This window comes from Neolamprologus multifasciatus, chromosome 15 (genome assembly GCF_963576455.1).
Source record: "Neolamprologus multifasciatus chromosome 15, fNeoMul1.2, whole genome shotgun sequence".
Taxonomy (NCBI): domain Eukaryota; kingdom Metazoa; phylum Chordata; class Actinopteri; order Cichliformes; family Cichlidae; genus Neolamprologus; species Neolamprologus multifasciatus.
Genome location: NC_140453.1, coordinates 6,750,355 through 6,768,594, shown reverse-complemented (window position 1 = coordinate 6,768,594; position 18,240 = coordinate 6,750,355). Strand labels below are relative to the sequence as shown.

The 18,240-nt window shown below is 41.6% G+C and overlaps 1 protein-coding gene and 1 long non-coding RNA gene across 3 annotated transcripts in view; both read right to left on the bottom strand.

Moving 5' to 3' along the window:
• The window catches only part of LOC146501429 (atypical kinase COQ8A, mitochondrial-like), a 20,469-nt gene extending 2,229 nt beyond the window's left edge, over positions 1 to 18,240 (bottom strand). The window contains exons 1-15 of one of the 2 annotated variants that reach the window (XM_085131855.1): positions 17,699 to 18,240; positions 14,668 to 14,767; positions 12,573 to 12,652; positions 12,240 to 12,487; positions 11,965 to 12,157; positions 11,782 to 11,848; positions 7,843 to 7,917; positions 6,075 to 6,203; positions 3,902 to 3,987; positions 3,603 to 3,743; positions 3,272 to 3,353; positions 3,026 to 3,119; positions 1,193 to 1,334; positions 913 to 1,020; positions 734 to 799 (exon numbers count right to left, since the gene is read on the bottom strand). In XM_085131855.1, coding sequence (XP_084987981.1) covers positions 734 to 799; positions 913 to 1,020; positions 1,193 to 1,334; positions 3,026 to 3,119; positions 3,272 to 3,353; positions 3,603 to 3,743; positions 3,902 to 3,987; positions 6,075 to 6,203; positions 7,843 to 7,917; positions 11,782 to 11,848; positions 11,965 to 12,157; positions 12,240 to 12,487; positions 12,573 to 12,652; positions 14,668 to 14,761 — 1,605 coding nt within the window. In that variant the 5' untranslated portion in view covers positions 14,762 to 14,767; positions 17,699 to 18,240. The other variant, XM_085131853.1, reaches the window with a different exon arrangement.
• Positions 6,273 to 7,836, bottom strand: LOC146501430 (uncharacterized). Its single transcript, XR_014869164.1, has 2 exons — positions 7,167 to 7,836; positions 6,273 to 7,017 (listed from the first exon to the last, which is right to left on the bottom strand). It is a non-coding gene; the product is annotated as an uncharacterized LOC146501430 (long non-coding RNA).

Below are 18,240 nucleotides of genomic sequence, written 5' to 3'. Positions count from 1 at the left end.
AGTAACAAAATGTCAACATCAGCGAAAAAAACTAAGCCGTAAACCCTGAGGGGAGATGTACAGCTACTGGAACTTTATGTTGTCTCTGTCTCTGGATTACTGCTAGAAATATTACAGCTGCACCTGCACTGTACTGCCAAAAGGATTCGCTCATCTGTCTCCACATGCATATGAACTTGAGTGACAGCCCATTCTTAATCCATACGTTTTAATATGATGTCGGCTCCTTTGCAGCTATAACAGCTTCAACTCTTCTGTGAAGGCTTTAAGAGTGTTTATGGGAATTTCTGACCTTTTTTTTTTTTTTTTTTTTAAGATTTGTGAGGTCAGACACTGATGTTGAATGAAAAGGCCTGGCTCACAGTCTCCACTCTAATTTGTCCCAAAGGTTGTTTATCAGGTTGAGGTCAAGACTCTGTGCAGGCCAGTCAAGTTCTTCCACACCGCTCATCCATATCTATATGCACCTTGCTTTGGGCACTGGTGATGAGTCATGTTGAAACAGAAGGAGCCAAACCCAAACTGATCCCCCAAAGTTGAGAGAATGAAAGAAATTGTTCAAAAAGTCTTGGTATGCAGAAGCATTAAGAGTTACTAAAGTCATTTAAGGCTTGATAATCTGAGATTAACGTCCCACAGTCAGAAGATCAACACAGAAAAGGTTAGTGAAGCCCCATAAAGAGCATACATCATCACCATTCATGATAATTATATAGCAGCTGTCTGGTCTCACCTCTATGTAGACATCAGTGAAACATTGATCAAATCCTCTCGTGGCTCCAAAGTCCAACAGCGCCACCTAGAGGAGCACACGGCAGTTACCACTTCCCATTAACTGCCAACTTCATATTACTTATATTTACAGCTGATCAAACTTCATGACAACACACAACAGGTTGTACTGAAACTCACCCTGTGCGCCTGTGGATCATAGAAGAAGTTGGACCAGTTTGGGTCCGTCTGCATGTACCTGAACTCGAACAGCTCTCTGACACACAGAGTCAAGATGTTGAGGCAGATCTGAAAGAAAAGACAAAGGTATACATTCAACCTGCTGAAAAGAAACACATGCCAGATTGTACTCGCTTCTGCTTTTTTTGTGGTGTTTAGTGTGTTGACTGAACTGGGATCAACTAAGAAAGGAATGTCTCCGTCTGCACAAACTAACTTGTGTAATCATAACCATCCGTACCTCGTTCTTCAGCTCCTGAGAGAGGCTCTCGGCTTTGTCCAGGGGAAATCCAGGAACGAGTTCAGTAGTGAGAACATGGCGGCTGCTCAGCTCGTCGATCACCTCTGGTACGTAGAAGAACGGATGGTCCTTTAACAGCTCCCTGAGCCAGACAAGAGCAGTTACAAAAACACATGAAATACAAATTAAGAACACAACACTCCACATAGAGTGTTAAGTCTATATATAAAACTGGCTAGCAATCACAGTCAGCCTGACCTTGAACCCAAGCAACGAACATTTAAAAAGGGGGATGGAATAAGCTAACTATATCTGTGTAACCCGAGTGTTTCAGGGGTGACGGAGAGCAGACTGCACAGTGTGGAGAAAGAACAGAAAGGAGAATCGAGCCGTGATGTGAGCTCAAATACTCGATCAGTGCATCAGGGATTCAGTCGAGTACGATAGTGTGCCGTCACTGGCATGACAGTTAGGTCTACGGGCCACTTTATCCCAGCACATAGATTAATGCAGCCTTCCTTTTAACTTGGAAGTCAGATCTTGGAGCTGGGAATGACTGTCACACACGAGGTGACTGTGTTCCAGTGAGTACGAATACAGGCTCTGTTTCGCTCTGAAGCCAGGTGGAGCCATCGCTAACAATACCTGGAGCACAATGCAATGCTGCAGCCTGGTCGGTTCTCTGTGCCTCGCTGAATTAAAGAGTCACAAATACAACTTCTGCAGCTTTACTGCCATTTATCCTGCTGGAATCACGCAGTTGGAGTTGGTGGGACTTCTCAGACTTTTGTAAGTGGCAAGTTCCACTTGAGGGGCTGATCATGACGCAGAATTCAAGATTTCTGATTTCCCATTTCCAGTGTAATATAGCATTAGGCTCAGATTCCTGCATGTGAATTCATGACAGCTAGACCCTACACTAGGGCTGCTCAATTAATCGAATTTTAATCTAAATTACGATGACTGAGCCGATTATTAGCCCCTCCCTCGTGCTTTACTCTCGCGCTGCTCCGTGTGGCAAATCGAGAGCACCTCTCTGCATTTCGAACATGCATCACAACAATTAAGAGGACCCGAGGGAAGCTCGGAAAGCTAAGCAGAAGTTATTTGGAGAGGAGAGTGACTGCCGTTGGTTGAAAAGAGAGGTAAAAAAACTTTATGGGTTCGCGGAGTCAGACGTGGATCAAGTAGACACAGTGTGTAAACTTTGCTACAGTGTCGTAGCTGCACCACAGAGCAACACTGCAAAGTTCACTAAACATAGATGTTTACATTTTTCATTTATTTCTTATATTGCAAACATTTGCACTGTTATCAGTATTTGCACACTATTTTATATTATTTTTTAAAGTCATTATTCAATACATTGTTATTGTTAAATAAATATCGTCAAATAATCAAGATCTCAATTTCAGTGAAAATAATCGTGATTATCATTTTTGCCATAATCGAGCAGCCCTACCCTACACCTTTTATTTCTTAAATCAGGTTTACACAGACTGAGTTTTAGAAATCCAGGATTTAAGATATGTTTATGAAATATGGAAACAAAGTGATAAGTTTGTCATCGGTCGAGTGTATTGCTAAATTAGTAGAAATTCAAATCCACTCAGAACCTCAAATTTGACCACAATCTGGGTGAAGATCTATTAGGTGGTCACTAAAATCTGAGCAATGCCCCAGGAAAAGCAATTCTAGGAAATTGCCATAGCATGAGCTCACGAATCCTTTGGCCATATGAGCTAAAAATTATTTTCTTTAGTAATTTAATTAAAGGAAAAAATATTTCTCAAGCTTGGCTTTCAGATTACAACAACATTTGCTGCATAATACCTGAACTTCCTTGCACACTGGGCTTCTCTAATATAGTCACACTCCAGGGCTAGCTCTTTTCTCATGACATCTATCAGGTGCTCTGGAAACAGACCTACAGACACAAACAAAACAGGACAAAAACATTAGACTAGTCGTGGAAACAGTAACTCAGAAACAGGTAGAGAGAAGCAGACACGGGGAGATGAAGAGGATGCTGTGTGTGTGTGTGTGTGTGTGTGTGTGTGTGTGTGTGTGTGTATACACCTTCAGGCAGGGCATTGCTCATATTCAGCACCGTCATCAAATTGTTGACATCACTGTTGATACTCTGAGCCACACCAGGATACTGAAGACAACAGACAGAGAGAAAAACATTCAAACACTTTGTTTAATTTGATCACACAATCATATTTACTATAAACAGCACAGCAATAAAACTATTTTATTCAGTAAAAGCATGAGATAACTAGCTCACATGTTCCTCTGTAAGGAAACGCAGCCATCTGATAATCAGATTATGCGTTTCCTGTATGCATGCAAGTTTAAGTGAGTGTTGACAACACGAGGACGCAGTGTCACATGTTTTTATCCTAACCTGTATTTTCATGGCCACCTCCCTGCCATCCTTCATCCGTGCAAGGTGAACCTGCCCGATGGACGCTGCCGCAAAAGGGCGTTCCTCAAACATTTCCAGCTTGTCCCTCCAGTTTGGGCCCAAATCGCTATTCAGTGCTTTCTGCAGACAGACAGGAGCAAGTAGGATTTCAACATCACTGGAAAAAAAGTCTTCCAAAACAGCCAGGGGCAGGAATCACAACGTAATACTACTTCATTACTTCAAATCATTAAATAAAATATAAGTTGCTGAGGAAATGGCATAACTATCAGTCTTACTGTCATTTGTTTGATTGGCATGAAGTCAGCACTCTGTCTCACACGCTCAAAAATCTTGGCAAGATGAGGATTGATGAAAGCATCATCTGAAACATAAAAACATCTTGAGATCTTTAATTACAGATTACGTTAAGTGGTTCTCAAACATTTTACCTGCTATTTCCCTCATAAAAGCTGAAAAACAAACCAACGGAAAAAAAATAATCCAAACATGCTCCTCTACCCACAACTTTGAGCAATCATTGAGCAAAAAGAATGATCCAAGTTCAACTCTTGTTAAATAAGGTCAGAGTGATAACATCAGCAAACCCATTTGCTTATTTTTTCACTGCCATATTGTGTTGCATAACGCAACCTGAGCGGCACCATTACTTTAGAAAAAAAACCCAAAAAATGTGAACGACACACAGGAGTGGGTGCTGAAACACGTACGAAACAGGCACCAGAGCCTAATCATCAAAGATCAAAGTAACATTTAGACACTGCGTGATGCAAAACTGATGCAAAAAAACATTCTCTCTCTCTCTCTCTGAGCCAGTGTGTGAGGGGCAGCTCTCCCTCTCTCTCACAGGCCAGTGCACAAACACAGATCCTGCTCTTAGTGACTGTAGTGCAGAACTGAACATGTGCCTCGCTACAGTCAGAGGACTCTCGTTGATTTAAGTGCAGCCGGTTGTGAGAAATCTGAGAGAAACGTGCATCAAATACAGACTGAGAAATGCCGTTTTCAGCTGACTGGCTTGTGGGTCACCTGTTCTTATCAGACGTGCTTTATTTATACTTGCAGCTTGAGTCAACTTAACTTTACAGACATGAGTTAATGATCAAAGGCAACGGTTTGCTAGCTGATTGTAAAGCTGTGGGTCCGCTTATAAACACAAGCTGAGCTGTCAAAAGCAAAAATCACAGTGTGAGTGTGAAAGCAGTCGGAATATAGAGTAACAGCACAAATGTAATTGTGCAATTACTCAGCAATTTATCATAAACAATTAAGCCAGACACATCGATATAATGTGTAGATTAAATTACTGTGTAGTTTCCTACTAAAATGTGTAGTAAAAGTACAGTTCAGTACTTTGTTTAATGGGACTGAAAATGGTAGATACTACATAAAGAGCACATACAGCAATCAAGCTTTAATACTCTTAATAATTGCCTGATTTTACTGCTTGAGTACAATAAACCACATCATAATCATAATCAGCGAGTTAAATCAGACTCGACTGTGTAAACTGATGCCAGTGTCTAATGTTGACTTGGGCCGGCGCTGTAGAAGATATATGTAACCAGGATTAAAGACTTTATTAACAGTTTCAGACTTCTCGAGGTTAACACCGTTTTGACCGCTGTGCTAAAAGAGCACAATGGCTGAACACACAATCATCTGCCCATCACTGCATTCCTGCCATGGCAGATAAATGTCAGCAGAGGGCAAAGACTGCAAGGATTTCTATCCTCTGCATATAGTCAACCGCAGACTATTATTATTATTATTATTATTATAATAATATCCATTTCAGCTTTTTACATTTTCTGTGAAAAGAGCAGAGAGATTGTGTGTGTCCACCCACAGAATATTACATTAACCCTTGACCCAGCCACACTTCGAAACTGCAGTTTGTCACCACTTGAGAGACATGGTAACACTGCTCAACAGGTCTCAGCACAGTGGACTGACCTGGTCTTTTTTGAAACTGCACTGCACTGTTCAGGCAAAGATGGCACGAATACCAAAGGAAAAGGTCACCAAGTCAAGGTTGGGCAGAGGTAGCAACAGAGCTAAACAAAGCTGTGATGATGGGTTTACTTCTGTTACCTGACACGGCTTCATTAACGCACTGGTCGTTTTGTTTACTGCCGCTGGCCTCGCTCTCGGATTATCTGTTTGTGTACAAGCACTGACCTAAATGCAGGTTAGAGCCAACACAGAGCCGCAGCAAAAAAACTAAACAAACAAGCTCACCAAAAAGTCCTCTGTACCAACTCTTAGTCAGTTTACAAGTTCTCAGCTACTACAGCACACGGTCAAGCTAACCTGCACCACAATAATCAGTCTGAAAACTGTGATTGTATATAGAGCGTTTCCCTTCACAGAAGGCAGGGTAAGGAATGCTTTTTATTCACAAGCAGAAAACTTAATCTAAATTTCAATGCGACTATGTCCGTCCCTCACCTTGAATGCTGAGCATCTGTCCCAACTTTAATGCAGCTCCTCTGACTTTGCACAGAGTTCTGACAATGCGCTCAGCGTTGGCCTCGGACAGGAAAGGGCTCGAGTCCAGAACTGCTTTCCTGTTTTCACCTGAAGACAAAAAAAAAGTATTACATTTGCATGTAGTGCATTTTGTGATGCATATTAAGTGTTTTATCCAATCAGCAGGTCAATAAACAATAACTGTAAAAGCATACTTACTTTTCTTAATTGTAAGTTTCACAGATTTCATTAAGTATTTGTATGTATTTGCTTTTTTCCATACAGACAGATTTTGCACCTGAAGTGCTTGTTTGGTCATGTGACACATATTTTGAATTTAAACTTATCCCCACATAGTTGTCTGCTCTCCTCTGCTATTTTTTTTAGCCTTTGAACATTTTTATTGAGGCTTATTTTGATAACTTGATTGATAATCTGCTCCAGAAAGATTAAAACATTTGCACTGACCACAGTGTAACAAATGTAGGCCGTGCAGAAACTAAACATCAACAAAAGTGGCCACTGTGATAGTAGTCGTAAGGTCGTCGTGCCCAATTCTACAAATATATATGATCGTGGGATTTGTATACGCCACACAGATGTGGGCACTCACATTTATATGAAGTAGGCAATGTTTCTGCAAAGTTTTGTCAAGACTGGTCTGTGCTTGTGTGCACAGTCAGGTTCACAAGTTCTTGTGTCCCATTTACTGTTTTACTTCTATGCAGCAACACAATTAATTTAAAATAAGGCAGCAAGGATTTGACTGAAGGACAAACGTTTTAATTCAAGGATTTAACAGAAATATTTCGTGCAACATTTAGGAATTATGGACAATTTTTAGAGAGTCCTTACATTTAAGCCTACCCCGTATTTGCAATGTGCAGGACTACTGTTGTGTATTTGTGACTTGCTATATAAGCTATATGCAGAACACTGGCAGTGCATAAAAACAAAAAAAAGAAGAGCTGAGCCGTCCTGCTAGTGATGCATGTGACTATCCTTATCCAGCTTTACTGCTAGAACACGCATATCTTGGGAGTGATGTTACTCGCAGCTCCGGTATCCGACTTCTGTGGTAAATGGGACGCAGCACTGTGGATCTGACTGTACCAATGTGTGAGGGGTGTGACTGTGTACGTGTGTCAGTAGGTCATCAGGTAGTACGCTCTGGTACATCTGAAGCTGCCTTCAGAGGCTTTAATGAAGATTTAACACACGTACACACACACACACACGTGTTCAGTGTGTGCTTGGGATTAAAGCGCACACAAAAAATAAATAGCAACAAACAGATGCATAAATGCCAGATTTACGCCTGTACGCTCTGTTTCAGCTTAGCCTGTGTTTCAGGATTAGCAGGTTGACGAAGCAGAGCAGGGACGTCTGTTTAGGGGGCAGGCTGTGAGGGAGATGGCCTAATTGAAGTGTGCAACATGTAATAACATGCAAGAGGGATTGGTGCTGAGGGCAATTCATAGGAATGCTGCTGCAAAATCTCTGCATGTTGTTACCACAAACCAAAAACAAACGCACTGTGAAGAGTCCTCACCACAACATTACTAAGATTTTTTTCTGTGTATACTACTGTTAAGAACAAGCGTCATGTAAAAAATGAATAAATATACCAGTGTTTTAAAAGCAAACTGTAAGGTTTTCATCCATTTCTTAGCTGTAACGTGTAAATCCCGCTCACTGCTCGAGCCACTTAGGCGTGTGTGTGCGTGTGCGCATTTCTGAGTGTTACCTTCTGCGCCGTTTTGTCTGATGCTCTTCTTGGCGAATTCTGCCAGAGCTCCAATACCCAAACCTACAGCCAGACCTGGTGCAAACACACAGAAAAACCAAAACACATACCAATGTATTACAACAACAAAGACCAATGCGTTTTCATCATTAACACACAAATACAACACATTTTAAAGCACTGAATGCGTCATCTGATGGTGTTGTGCTGTTTTTTTTTTTAATTGATGAAAAGAACAAAACAAAGCTCACATCTACACTGACAGTAAAACACAAATCATGCAGCGTATGTATAAAAAAAAAAATCCTTTTAGTAAATCAGAGTATGGACAGGCTGCGGCTTTAACGGGACCGTCACCTCTGCTCTGTGATGAGTGTAAATAACCTGACTAAACGAGGCCATCTGTTGCAACTGCTATCACTCCTATCAAAATAAAACATATGCAACAGAAAATATGACAAAAATAGAAAGCATATAAAGCTTTTGATCGTGTCAGTATTTGGCAATGGCTGCAGTGGTAACAGCTGCATCCAACACAGCATGTGGAAATAATGTCAAAAAAACTGAAAGCTTTTGGAAAAACTCAATCATGTTAGAAATTAGAGGATTAAAAGAAAAAGAAAGAGTTTGCGCAAGTGGGCGGTTGTTTGTGAAGTTCCTCTGAGCTTGCTTCTAACTTACATAACTCAACGTTACATAATCAGTTAGTCAGCGGCCTCTCTGAAGCAGAGAGGCAGCGGTGGACGGACAAATGGGGACGCGGTGTGCTTCAGTGTCATGTATACAAGTCAACTGAGCACTTATTCATCATTGCTTCGTGTGTGTGTGTGTGTGTGTGTGTGTGTGTGTGTAACTTTTCCTTTCACAGTAATGTCATGTGCATGTGTTTTGTTTCCTGGTTTAGAGAGGATTTGCAATGCACAGATTTAAACACCGAATATGAGGCAGCCGGTTACGTGACTGTACCTATAAAACTGTATGATGTCAGCATGTGCAACTGTCAAGCCAAAGAGAGATCAGCATTTCTAGCAGCATCTCTGAGTGACATATTTTGTTTTCCAGACCACGCACAAGTGTCTGTCCATCATTCGATCTCAAGAAAAGCAACGTGTTTGCAAAAATGACTGCGGTGCTTATTCTCGTCAGTTTATTTGGTATTCAGAACCAAACTGCACTGTCAGCAAAACGTTTGGAAACGGTGACTTGAAAGGTGACGCCGAAAGGAGGCCGATGCCACGCAATGAATCGGTTTAGCGCTTTTTGCCTTGTCTGACTTTGTTGCCAAATGTTGTAGGGGAGTGAAGGACGGGGTCAAGGCCAGGCTCATGCATCGCCTCCTCTTTTCAACACCTTCTAAATGTTACCGCTGTCAACATGCTGAATCATCTCAGCTCTCTACCTGCCGTGGCTCCCTGCAATTCCAACTTGTTTGGAATGAGCTGTGGCTAAATTCTGCAGTGTCGATGGTCCATGCGGACTTATGTGAGGCTGTTCATGTTTCACTTCTGTCCACTTTATATTCGCGTTCACATTTCTGGCTTCGGTTTGACTCTGTGCCTCCTGCTGACAGATCCATCATCTGTCTGAGGAGAAGTTCCTAACACAAAAGCTGCCGATCAGTTCTCTTAAACTACTTCTGAGGCTAGCTGCGAGCTCTTTGCTGTGCTTGTGTGAACATTAGAGCCTTGAGTAAGATTAGCACTGAAAAAACATCCTGTCGTGGCACAATTTGGAGGATCAGAAGAGACACTTGATATGTTTAAACTTACTGACTGAATAATGTGAAGTGTTTTTTTATGTATTAAATGTCTTGTACTATTAATGTGTGAACAGAATGTAAAAGCTGATCTCCCACAGCGCTCTCTGTTGCCTCTGAAGTGTTTATGCTTGCTGCTGAGGTCTTTTTTCAGGACCTTGCCTCTGCTCTCAATGTTCAAAACTAGCAACATTAGCTAATGTTAGCTTAGAAATTGCGTCCCCTAATCACCAACGTCAACAAAAAGGGTGAACTCACACTGCAACACGAACTCCACAATAAAAAACAACACAAAAACAAAGAAACAAAATAAAACACAAATGTTGCTAGCAACAAGGTTAGCAAGAAAGTCATCCAACGTCAGGCAGCTAGCCTCTAGTGTTGTAAGGTAAGTCAACAAGTAGCAGGCTGATGACTTCAGTCATTTTCTGGAAGATACACATTGAACCTTTGGCTAATGGTTAACTCACCAGCCACTTTATTAGACGCGCTCAATTGATTACTAACACAAATGTCTAATCAGTCAATAAAGTCAACGACAGCAATCAAGATGACCTGCTTAAGCTCAAACTGAGTATCAGAATCAGGAAGAATGGTGAGTTAAAGCACACAACCGTCTCTAGAGTTTACAGAGAATGGTGGGAAAAAAAGAAAGTATGCAGAGAGCTGTAGTTCTCTGGCTGAAAATGCCTTGTTGATGTCAGAGGTCAGAAAAGAGCCAGACCGCTTTGAGCTGACAGGAAGGCAACAATAACTCAAAAAAAGCACTTGCTGCCACCAAGGTATGCAGAAAAGCATCTCTGAACGCAAACCACACTGAATCTTAAAGCAGCTAAGCTACAGCAGTCTTAGATCACACCAGGTGCCAGTCTTGCAGCTACAAACAGAAAACTGAGTTGCAATTTACGTGGGCTCACCAAAAATTGACCAGAAGAAGACTGGAAAAACGTTGTTTGGTCTGATGAGTCTTGATTTCTGCTGCAGCACTCTGATGGTAGGGTCAGAATTTAGCGTAAACAACATGAAAACACAGATCCATTCTTGGATCTGTGCTTCCATGCATCATTAAATACCACAATCCACTTTTGGAATGGGGTGGAACGGGATCATTCGCATCATGGATGTGCAAATCTGGAGAAACTGTGAGATTTGATCGTCTAATTCTAACCAGAATGTCTAATAAATGTCTCCATCACCTTGTTGCATCTATGCCGCAAATAATTAAAACAGTTCTAAAAAATAAAAACAGGTCCAACCTCATAATGGTGTGCGTAAAAAAGTGGCAAGTGAGTATATTGTAAACCAGACAGAGAATGTTACATTTTAAAAATAAATTTTTGATTTTTTCTTTAATGTATATAACTGAACTGCATTAATTTATTCATTAAATGTGTCACAGACAATAAATGGAAAACTGTGAACGTGGTGAAATAGTAGATTAACAACAGCCGTGTGCACTACAAAGTCAAACACATTTCATTCCTTTTATGGCTGCACGATTGCAGAACTCCCTTTCAGGCTGCCGGTGTCTTGCTGTGCCAGCTTGTAGCTGCCTAACAGGGCATGTTTTTATCTCAACAGGAGCAGATTAGTTAAAGAAAAGGCTGCGGAAGCTTGACCTCATATCTAGAGGTTTTTGTTTTGAGTGCGGCTCCAAGGTCTGACAAGCATGTTACACACATTTCTCAATGTCTTGTTTACTTTGGTTCCTTTAAGGGCTTTGTTTTTGTATTCGCTGCCATTTACATATGGCCTTATGTAGTCCACGTGAATTTATTAGTACTGTCTTAACACCAGTGACCTCATCTAAAAAGGTAAGTGGGAGGTTAAAAGATTAGGTGAATAGAATTTTACCAACTCAGTTTTTATATATTATTAAGCACAAAGAAAGCTCAACAATTAGACAACATTTCACCAACACAACTAGATCTTTCAACTAATAGAGACTCACTTTGACTTCTGTGTAATCAGAAAGAACACACACAAAAAAATCCCCCTGTTTTCAAATATTAGTTTGAATGTAGGATCCAATAAATGTCATCTGGACCATTAAAAGCTGAGGTCCAGCCACACAAAGCTTTACTTTGCTGCTGATGTATATGCAGACTTGCACGACTACAGATACAGCCAGATATTAACATCCACTGAATCATCCATGACTCAGATGCAGTGTAATGCTGTACCTCCAAAGTTGGCCAATCTGCTGATCCGGGTCACGGGCACTTTCCTCTCTCTGGCTCTCTCACTCAGCTGAAGAAGACAACGCAATGTGACTTTCCATTAAAATTTGAAACCAATAGCAGAAATTAAGCGTTTACACGAGTATATTTGTGTTCAACGAACAGGAAATGAGAAAGAGGAATTACCATCTGTTTATGTGGTTTTCCATCAGTCCCCTTGCTCTCTCGAGCTTTCTCGATGTCTTCGGCCGTCAATCCCCCCATCGTGGATGGGTCCTGATGGTAGCTCCTGAACTGACTGACAGGATGCTGAAAGTAAAGCTGCCTCCACACATGTTTTTTCATTCTGTGGTTGTAGAGCTGACGTCCACTAAGAAGTCTGCCACAGAGAAAGGAAAGAGAATTACCTTAATCCACCATAACCGGCAGCAGTGACTCGTTTATGGCACAACCAGTCTTACCTCACATCTTGGTGGTAGGATCTGGTGTGCCCACTGAACTGTTTGCTGGGGTCTTTGTATCCTTCAAATACTGAGTGTTCCCCACTGGCATGCTTCGCCCCTGTTGCTGCGTCATCGCTGCTTCCTGAGTGATCCACTGTGAAGTCTGCACCTTCATCCCTGAACTCTGAAGCGTTGAATGTGCTGTCATCTGGAGGAAAGTCAAAGTCGGACTCTGAGGAATAGCTTTGCTGCTGGCCGGACATTTCCTTTAGAGACAAATGCATACATTTAAAACAAAGTCAAAGTACCGTTATGACATTTATTAAAATACACAGTATTATCTGCACAAACCTGGATTTTTACCATGGCTGCCGAGATGCCTTGCTCCGCAGCTGATTGGACACTTTGGACAGCAGCGCCTATTCCTGGGGCTGGTTATACAAATACAGGAAACTTCAAGTTGTTTTCTGCTAATAATAAAGCAACTATTGTATTAATATTTTATCAACAATGCATCTTAGTGTTCTGGTTAAAAATAGTCAACTGAATATTGCAGAAGGCCCTACGTTCCTGTGGCCATCCTGTTTCCTGGACCAATTCCTCCTTTTACTTTATTAACTGTAAAACTTTCATTTCTTTTAAAACTTGAGCAACAGTTACAAAACAGCTTTAGGATGTCCTTTTACGCAAGACTACTGTGCTGTTATTTAGAAAATGATTCCAAAGTCGTCAATCATAAAACGATTCTGTTTGCCCTCAGTGGACAGCTTAATACAGACACACCCCACTGTGTCACAATCTGAGATCCACTGGTGGGAAGACTACAGCCCAATCGATTTATCGGTGGGTTGACTTTATTGTATGATACTGGCTATTTGCTGATTTATCAGTGGCGGCATTTATATTACTAAATTGAAATAAAAGTAAAGAAGAAATGGAGAAACAGCCTTCAACCATGTAATGACTTTTGACATTACACAGTTTGCCCACCAGGGGGCTCTCTGCAATGTCCTTCAACAGCCAAATAACAACCAACTAATCTAAGCAGAGATGGGCGGAGCATAAATGTAGTAAATAACTACATGCGTTAGGGAAATCTGTTAATGTTTCATGTGCTGTTTTCATACGGATCATGCGATGACCCTGACAGGGTCAAATACACTGCAATTTAAAAAAAAAAAAAGCAACAGCAAATAGAAAAACAAAAACAACCACACAAAACACAACAGAAGTGTTTGGGGACATAATAATGTGACAGAACAGCTGAGGAAGTGACAGAAATGGACACACTTAAAAGAACAGAGGGTTCGTCAGTGCTGTGATCAAGAAAAAGATGCAGGTAATGTGTGTTTTCATTGCATGACTCATATATATATATATATATATATAATACTATAGACACATGTTTGCTATTAGCTTATCACTTATCCCTTCCACAGCTCTTCTGTCATGTTATTGTTTCCCCAAAAACGCTTTTTCTTCTTTTCTTAAGTTGCAGTGCGTTTGGTCTCTCAGGGCCACCGTAGGATTATCTTCACCCATCTCACCTGATCCCTAGCATCCTCCTCTGCCACACCAACCCTCTGCGTGTCCTCCTTCACTACATCCATGAATCTCTTGTGAGGTCTCCCTCTTTTCCTCCTGCCTGGCAGCTCCATATTAAACACCCTTGAACATCATCTGCACATGTCCAAGCCTTGCCTTTTTAACTTTGTGTCTAAACCTCTCATTTTGAGCTGCCCCTCTGATGTGCTCATTTCTAATTATGTCCATCCTGGTCACTCCCAATGAAAGTCTTAACATTACATTACAAGTTGGGCTCCAAACCAAACAAGCACTGAAACACTAACAAAAATTCTTTAGCTGCCTGAAAATTAGACATGCCACGTTAAAGTACACTCGCTATTTGTTATCAAGTTGTAGATAGAAGTCAGTTCAAGCACTTACAAACATTTACTTATAACTTTGGGTGCATTACACTACAGTACAAATGAACTTCCTGTCAACATGTTTTGGCTATAAAACTGACACAATTTGAATATTTCATTTATCAGTGACAAAATGCTTGCTACAGGGATGTCAGGATCTCTGTGTTCTCATCCTGAACCCTGCTGGTGTCCAACATCTGTGACTTTTGCCTCCTCAAACCATTTTCTTCTCTTCCTTTAGCTCCTGATAAACGCTGAGCTCTGGGCTCCTTATCCTATCAGCAGACTCGAGAAGGAGTCACCTTCACACAAAACACAGTCAATACAAAGCAAATGAATTGGTTTTCCTCCCGGAGGGAAGGGGATTTAACTGGGCTCTGCCTCATATCATTTGAATGAAAGTCAGTTTTGGGGTCGCTGCAAGTCCCACACTGAAATGTCTGGTTTAGTAAAGTGGGAACATGACTACCAGAGAAACAGAAAGATAAAAGCACAGGGAATATTGTTCAGAAACATACCTGTCCCACTGCGGAGGGTGTTGGTCTGAGTCTCTACGACTGCCTGGCTCAGCTTAGCCAGGCCTCGCATTAGCAACATCATATCACCTGCCATGATGGACTACAAACAGAAGACAGAAAGACAACAAAACAGAGAAAAATGTGGGGTGAATGTCATCCTTCGATTCCCCTGGAAGCTCCGATACAAAGCAGTCGGAGATTTTAACGTGTCAGTTCACCTCTTCAGGGAAGATAAAAAAGACCATAGAAACAAAGAAGGCAAATGGAAAGAAATAAAACCCGTTGTCGAGTCACTGCCAACGGAAACACTCACAAACATACACAGCTGTCACATCTTGAGAGGACTTTAATACTCTGTCTAAAAATACCCATGACCTCCGATCCCTGTTTGGGCACACGGAGGCACAAGAAAGGGAAGGCGAATGCTCGTAAGCTGTGAATATGCGTGCATGTGGTCCAGTGCTGCATCTGAAAATGTCACTGGAAACAAAACGGGAGGAGAGCAAGGGATAAATCTTTCAGCTATTTCTGTGCACGTGTTGAGTTCATGCTCGAGGCTCACCGTCATATTTTATGCCGAGCGACGGGACAACGAGGCTGGTTTTCTATGAATCTAAATATGTCGCATCTTCCTTTCAGGAAACAACCTGGTTATCTTTACAGGCCGTTACAGCTGTTGCCTTTAAAATGCGATGGCAACGCTTGAAAGCAAATCTCAAGTTTGAGTTGAGACACGAATAAAACTTGGGTCTGTTTCAGGCTTATCTAAACAACAGAGCCACCGCTGCATTCCTACCTCTTACAGCTTGCTGCCTGTTTTTGTTACAATATTACAGGTGCTGCTTTGTGGGCGTGACAACAGGCTGCAAAACAGCTCGGCGAGGATTTGGGCCTGTGGAGAAAGCTGCTGGGGCTGTGGCTGAAGGAATCTACGCAATATATCAATAAGCGTGTATGTGAAGCAGTGCACATACATCGCCTGAGTCAGAAGTGGGTCATCCATCCTCCTTCAGGGCTGCTCTGTTTTCAGATGGTGGATACTTTGTGACACAAGGCACCAAGAGGAAGGGGAAGAAATGAAGAGTTTGTGGAAAGACGTGATAGGATTTATTCTCTTTTTTTTAGATTAGTAATATTTGCACTGGAATAATCATGCTTGAGAAATCTGAATGCTCATTTTCCTTGACAGTGTTTAAGATTAAGTTTAAAGATTAAGTTTGAAAGTTGAAATAGCTATAAAGGGTACAGCTAATTCATCTAATTTTTAAGGTAATTTCAGTCTTTGATTTTATAGAAATACAACGCTCTCTTTCCAATTACAAAGCTGTGCCATCTTAAACTTAACTTCCCACAGTGTGCCTCTTCCAAGATCTCTTATTTGTTTATTTAGACCTAAATCTGTAAAAGAAAATCTCCTACTGTACTTAGATTCCACGGTTATAAAATCAAGATTCAGAAACACTTCAGGGGTTTTTTCTGGCTTAGAATGTGCCCTGGTCCACATTCATTTCAGTGCCGTTGATTTTTCTCTGGCTGTGACTAAGATGTAATTTTATTGCCAAATCTAATCGGCTGAGCAACTTCCCATTTGCCAGAGTCGGTGTGTGGCCTGTGTGTGTGGGCCCCGAGCCCTCATCTCCAGAGGAGGGAAACTGAAAGGTATGATTTTGGTAACAGCACACTGACTGTGTGGCAAATATGCACACCTAAGCCGCAGCTGTTGTCTGCTGCTCAAGCTGTTGTCTCACCGTTATCGAAATAGCCCAAACAGTGTTAGTCAGCGTCTGAATCCTGCTCAGTCCACCTCATGGCTTCCTGACAGTCTACCATCACTTGCCCTTGACAAGTGTTCCTGAGCCAAGAGTGGGAAATGTTTCCCGTTATCTTTGCAGTGGCGTCACCACTGTTTATGCAGGAAACGTGAATAAACTCACGTCGCCCTGCGAGACTCCTGGAAAAGAAGAGTCTCTCCCATTTTAATAAACTGCACAATCAAAGGCAGTTCCTGTATTAAAAAATAATGCAATCACAGCCAGTTGTTACACTTTTATCTGTTAGCACTTCATAGAGGCTTAGATTGACCTACCTCACTTTTATGTGTACATAATCTGACATGGTAAAATGGGAAAGCATGCTTCTCTATTTTATTAGATTTTTGGCCAGATTAATGCTATTAGTTATATCACAAGAGACTATGACACACATTATAATATATAACAGCTAAAACTTTAAACAATAATATAACATCGAGGTGATGATGGGTACTGGGACTGACATTAAAAAAAAAAAAAAGAAAACTTCTCAAAAATTATAATCATCTATAGTAATAGATGTGTTATATGTTTTTAGAGTGTTTGATTCTTGAAACGATTGCTCTAAAATGTTGTGCAGATATGAAAGTTGCACAACTACTACAGGAAACTATTAACAATAGTTTCAGTTAAAGGTTAACCGAAACGAAAACACGTACACGAGTGTCAACAATTGACTTCCGTTTATGCCAAATAAGCGAAATTTTATTTTTCCCGCAGTACCTGAAATAAACATATGCTAGTCACTAGGTGCACGCTCTTCCAAAAACGTATACATTTGGAATTAAGCTTTAACACACGTTTTAACAGCGTAACGAGACACTACAGCCTCTCTTCTTTCAATGCAAGGGCACAACAAACGACAGTTGTTCTTTTAAAACTCCTCCTAACTCACTTCCTCGTAGGCGAGCGTGCACGAGACTTCATAACAACAAACTCGTGCCACGTTAAGGAGTTAAAACTAGCATTACGGCTGCTGCGAATAGCCTGAGCGGATTTCCAAATGTCCCGAATAAATTAGCGCTCGGTCTGCAGCTTGACAAAGTTTGTACAAGTACGGGGCAGCCATGGTCATGGCAGGCACGTCAGCACGCCGCTGCGCAGGATTTTTCACGTTCAGCTGGTTTGAGGCTGAAGCGACGAGAAGCGGACGAGGCCAACCAAAAATATACTTGACTGCGTACATAATAATTAGCAGCTAATGCACGATAGGTACTCACCAGCAGCTGTCGTGTGGGCTCTTTGCTGGTTTCCCCAAGTCTTATCAGATAAGGTGGCCCGCCTGAGGAGTCAAAGCAGCCGATGTTTATTTGACCTGCAGCAGCACTTTCCCGAGGATACTCTTTATCTGGGGAAACGGTGTGCTAACAGCAGGAGCTAAAGGTTATTTACTAGCCGCCCTCCTCCTCCTGCTGCTACTGCTGGTAGCGTTTAATCCAGTTTGTCTCCACTCCCCCTCTCTCTCCACCATGAGGTCAAACCATATTTACCAACTTCTCAACACCAAGAACGGCGCGATGACGTAACCGGCTCGTGTGTCGTGCAGCGATAGTGAGGAACGCACACACTAAGTCGAAATTTACCACATACAAGAAGGACGCACCAGAGTCCTTCTAGACTTTGGGGGGCTGGAGGGGCGGGACATGTACAACCACCATGTTTATTTTTCGGGGGTCTTCCTGCTTTATTATAATAAGCTATGTACTAAAGCTAAATTGACATAACTTTAGCTTTACAAGACTCTGGTTTTTCTCCTCCCTCG